Source organism: Gossypium raimondii, chromosome 1, assembly GCF_025698545.1.
Source record: "Gossypium raimondii isolate GPD5lz chromosome 1, ASM2569854v1, whole genome shotgun sequence".
NCBI lineage: Eukaryota > Viridiplantae > Streptophyta > Magnoliopsida > Malvales > Malvaceae > Gossypium > Gossypium raimondii.
In genome coordinates this window covers 40,255,411-40,260,462 of record NC_068565.1, presented here as the reverse complement: position 1 = coordinate 40,260,462, position 5,052 = coordinate 40,255,411, and the positions used below count along the sequence as shown (strand labels likewise).

The 5,052-nt window shown below is 39.3% G+C and overlaps 1 protein-coding gene across 1 annotated transcript; it reads left to right on the top strand.

Annotated features, from left to right (window-relative positions):
• The first annotated feature begins 330 nt into the window (after positions 1–330).
• On the top strand, positions 331–4,785 carry LOC105785826 (eukaryotic translation initiation factor 4B2). The gene is made up of 3 exons (XM_012611989.2): positions 331–1,661; positions 3,459–3,866; positions 4,387–4,785. Exons 1-3 carry the CDS (start codon positions 514–516, stop codon positions 4,409–4,411), a joined length of 1,581 nt encoding a protein of 526 aa, XP_012467443.1. The 5' UTR covers positions 331–513; the 3' UTR covers positions 4,412–4,785.
• Positions 4,786–5,052: the final 267 nt, after the last annotated feature.

Below are 5,052 nucleotides of genomic sequence, written 5' to 3'. Positions count from 1 at the left end.
CCCAAAGTTTTGAGTAAAATTTAAGTAAAAAGAAGAAGTAAGAAATCAGAGAAAAGACAAGATTCTCAACACCATCCCACCGTCCAAAATACAGAAGTCAAATACCTGAATCTTAGATATAGGTACACCTAATAATTATTTCCATTTCCCAATAATTCTTCACCTGTAATCTCTTATTGGACCGTGCATTTCACTTCCCTTCTTGCGCGTCCCTCTAGCTTCTAGAAACGCATTGGGTTGTGGGATATTTTTTTCTTACATAAAAGATGGAAATAATAATATGAATAAAGCGTAACGACTAACGACACAAATATAAATAAATAACTGCACCCGCTCTAAATTTCTTAGTGTACAGTCGGAGCTCCGGATTCATTAACGGAGCCCCAGCTTAATTATTTCATTTTCCCTCTCTTTTAGATCTCTGTCCCATTTTTTTTCTTTACTTTTTCCCAGATCTCATAGAAAACAAAAATATCACAAACAGAAAGGGAAATAATATAATCTTTTTCGAAAATGTCGAAACCCTGGGGTGGCATCGGCGCGTGGGCCGCCGAGGCCGAGCGAGAAGAAGCGGAGGAACGAGCAGCTGCCGAAGCCGCAGCCACTGCGGCAGCTGGTGCGCCCACGGCTGAATCTCAGAGTTTCCCTAGCCTAAAAGAAGCCGTCAGCGCGAAACCCAAGAAGAAGAAAATGACTCTCTCGGAGTTTAACATGGGGACTTACTCGTCATCCGGCGGGGGTGGACTTGGCAGTGCTAGGGTAACGGAAAACAATAAGCTGACACCCGAAGAGATGATGCTCCTCCCTACCCGACCCAAAGAACGTTCCACCGAGGAATTGCAGTTTGGCCAGCTCGGAGGTGGGTTTTCGTCCTACGGGAGGTCGGGTCCACCTGCGGGTCGGGTTATGCGTGACCGTGAAGACAGCGATGGATCGTGGGGCTTCGGAAGGAGGCAGCAGGGGGGGTTTAATGAAGAACGGCGGGGTCCGCCTTCTAGGGTTTCTGATTACGATCAACCGTCGCGTGCCGATGAGGTGGACAATTGGGCAATTGCAAAAAAAGCAAGTCCTTCACTGGATTCGGGCAGGCAAAATCGATACGGTGGGCTTGGAACTGGAGGAGGTGGTGGATTCTCTAAGGCCGATGAGGCTGATAATTGGACGGCTCTAAAACGGTCAATTCCATCTCGATCTTCGACGTTTGGTTCAGGTTTCCGTGACTCGGGACCAGAGCCTGATAGATGGTCCCGAGGTGGGGGTGGAGGTGGAATCAGAGAGGAAAGGCCTAGATTAGTTTTGGATCCACTGCGAGGGGATGTGAATGAGCTTGTGGTTAAGACAAATAAGTCGAATCCTTTTGGGGCAGCGAGGCCCAGGGAAGAGGTGCTAGCGGAGAAAGGATTGGATTGGAAGAAGCTGGACTCTGAAATTGAAGCAAAGAAGGAAACTAGTAGGCCTACCAGCGCCCACTCCAGCAGGCCATCGAGTGGACAATCTAGCAGGTCCGAAGGTCCCCTGCAGCAAGCGATTGAAAATGTGGTCAAGCCGAGGCCTAAGGTCAATCCGTTTGGTGATGCTAAGCCTAGAGAAGTTTTGCTGGAAGGGCGAGGTCAGGACTGGCGGAAGATTGATCTTGAATTAGACCGTCGCAGGATAGACAGGTTCCATTTCATTTCTTTAATTATTTTGTTCATAATTTATTGCAAAATGGCCATAGTTGGACTTTTCCTGGATTGATGTTGATCTGTTTTCTCTAATGTTGTTGTTAATGATGGTTTCAAAGTGCTTAGCGTATTTGCTTCAATAAATTGCCTTGGCAGTTAGCACATTGCCGTCATTACTGATTGTTTTATACTCAATAATCAGTGGGTATATTATGTTGTCAGTAAGCAGTCCTTTATTGCTAACACATTTAAGTTGACGTACGACAGTTAAAATATCATATGATGAATTATATTTGATTGTTTTGGTGGTTGCTCTATTTTTTCTTGAACCTCTGAATAATTGCGTTCATGTTAAGATTGTTTTCTTGAACTAAATGTGGCATGTGAATTTTTCCAATATCATAACATTCCTCTGACTGCTTCCTTCCAGTAGTTTGTGCAATGCATGTATTCAGATGTTTTAGGGTCTGTGGTTTTTTTTCCTTTGTTTCTGGGGCGGGGGGCAGATGAGTTCTATCTTTATCATACAGAACATAACTGATCTGTTCAGTATGTGAGAAAGGTGGTTTAGTGGCAAACAACAGAATTAACCAAACAATTTTTTTTTTTTTTGATTGACTGGATCATTTTTTTGAAGTTCATAGAATAGCTGAGTACTTGATGTTGGAGCATAGGGCTCCATCTTAGAGACTAAATTTCAATTATGAGTTCCGAACAGATGTTTGGCTTCTAGATCAAGCTTTTAGCGTTTTCATGCATTAAATTCAGATGTATTGTTGTATGCTAAAAATTGTTCATTGATGAATACACAACTAGCCGAATTGTGACTTAAATTATTTTCTTGGTTATATTACCATAAGCGTTGGGGCTTGTTGAATAAGAAGCTTTTTTTTTTCTTTTTTGGGGGTTAGGGGAGTGAAATATGTTTTTCTTTCCGTTTTTGGCCCAGGGGGTTCTTCTTTCTATTTTCTTTTTTCTTGACAGCTAAGCTTTAGTTCTATGCATATTCCTAAATTTACATCCATGTACTAAATTGAAAGTGCTAAAATTCAGTGTTGCTGTTGGTTTGTTATCATTGCCACTTGTTGCCTTCTGGTGCAGGAAGTCAACAAAGTTTTATTATCCTTAGTACTGTTCAGAAGTTGTTTATGTACTGAAATACTGAAATTGCTCTGAGATTAATGTGGAGCACAAAGTAGCATATGCACTGGTAGTTCACATAGCAGAGAGTTATTACCTTTAAATTTGTTCTTTTTTGGTCCAAGTTTATATAGCATGATGATATTACTACACTTTCTAACATCAAAGCTTTTTTGCTCGGATGCTGGTAGGCTTCTACTCTTCTTTATGGTTCTTGAATTGCATTGTTTTAGTTCAAATTCTTTTTTTTTTTTTTTTGTCCATAATGCTTTTATGTGCTTGTTTTTAAATCATTATGTGATATTTCAAGTGTTTTACTCGGTTTTATTTCCTCTTTGAGTTACCTTAATGATGTTTCATCTTTCATTCTTCTTCCAGTTTATTAATGCAAATGGTTGTAAGCTGCTGCTTCTTTATCAATTTCCCTTGTGATTTTCCATTTTTCTATGGTAACAGAATGCTTTCTTGTATCGATGTGATTGATTGTGATTTCCTGTCCAAGGCTGTCATTTAGATGGTTTCAGATGCCTCATTTCATATATGGGCTTGCTTGTCATTGTGGGTCAATTCCATTTTGTTCCTCTTGTTTGCAAGCAACTGTTGAATATATTGCCCAGACCATTATGTACATTTCTAATTAGTAAAATGTTTCAGGCCAGAAACAGAAGAGGAAAAGATATTGAAAGAAGAAATAGATAATTTAAAGAAGGAGCTTGAGAAAGATTTGACCCCAAATTCGGAATCTGGGGACCAACACTCTTTACATGAAAGGCTTCTTCACAAGGAAAGGGAATTAGAGATGCTGATCTTAGATTTGGAAAACAAAGCTAGATTTGGGCAGAAAGTTGTTGAAAGGCCTGGTTCTGGAGCTGGAAGGACTGGCAGCTTCACGGATAGACCTCCTTCTCAATCTGGATCCATTGATGGCTCTAGAAGTGTGGAGTTCATGGATAGGCCCAGATCTCGTGGTACTGCTGATGCATGGACAAGGCCAGGTGATGACCGAAGAGGATTTCAAGCTGGCAGGGATAGAGGATTTGTAGGAAACAGAGATATGGACAGGTAAGGGTATAAATCTTAGCAGTTTAATCTCTCCTCCCTTTCCTGCTCTTTCTTTATCCAGTCTTCATGGAAAACTTGGCCTCCTTATCCGAGTTTCCTTGTTTTTGTTTCTTTCTTTTTTTCCTGCCCCTCCTGTTATATATATACATACACACAGAAACACATATATATTCAGGAGAATTTAAGTTTAAGAGTGTGTGGTATTCTAAGGTCCTTTTTCATGCAGATGTGAAGCTGTTTTTTTTTTTTTTTGATGAAATAGAAGACTAGCAAATTTATTTCATAAGGTTTGAAAGACACATTTTTCTTTTGTCCCTGTCTAAAAACTGATGCATCTTAATGAGATGAAGTATTTACAGTTGCTTTCATTCAGTCCTGCGTCATGATTTTGTATGTTATCTTTTGAGTTGTCTAACTAAATACTGGCATTTTGCAGTTCTGTGATGGCATTTGTGATGCTCTTTTGCACATCTGCTCATAGAAATCAGGCTGATGAAATTATGTTTTTTTAATATGGCAGGCCAAGATCAAGGGAGAGATGGTGAACCGCCATTGTCATTGTTTTGTTGAACTCTGACAACATGGACCAATAATATTTTGCCACCTCTCTTCTTTTCCTACTGTTCTTTTGCTCTGGTAAAGTGGAGCAAAGGATTCTTAGAAACAGGGAGCTATGCATTAAATCTTCATACCATATGTAATATGGCCACTCAGCCCATCATTCTTTTTATTTTTAATTTCTAAAGCAAGGAGCCTGTATTTGGTAGGACTCAAATTTTGTTTAAGAAACAATGTGGGATTCACCAGTTTATTTTTAATATTCCATTGGAATGTTATAGAGATAATGTAGTGTAGAGGTTGGTGAATTTCGTTCGGGTGGATTTGGTGTGACATGATTGAGATGGATCCTTTCTTAATACTTTTCTAGTATTAGTTTAACTGATTTATACTTATTTACAGTTACTCAAAATAATGAAATGCTACATTCTCTGCTTTCCAAATCACAATTAAACCAAACATGGACTTCAGCTTGATTTGTACAATTTTGGTGTTCCCCTCTCATCTTTCCGTATTCACTTTAATACATTTCATTATATTTTGAATAAAATCAAAATTGATTTAGGCAATAAAAAAATTACACTTTTTGAAAATTAGAAATTCACCAATTAGAAGTTGTTGACATTTA

Excerpts from the sequence above, each read along its gene's own strand:
- LOC105785826 (XM_012611989.2), top strand. The coding sequence starts at position 514 with ATGTCGAAACCCTGGGGTGGCATCGGCGCGTGGGCCGCCGAGGCCGAG. Across the intron at positions 1,662-3,458 it reads GACCGTCGCAGGATAGACAG|GCCAGAAACAGAAGAGGAAA; the intron begins GTTCCATTTCAT and ends AAAATGTTTCAG. Across the intron at positions 3,867-4,386 it reads GGAAACAGAGATATGGACAG|GCCAAGATCAAGGGAGAGAT; the intron begins GTAAGGGTATAA and ends TTAATATGGCAG.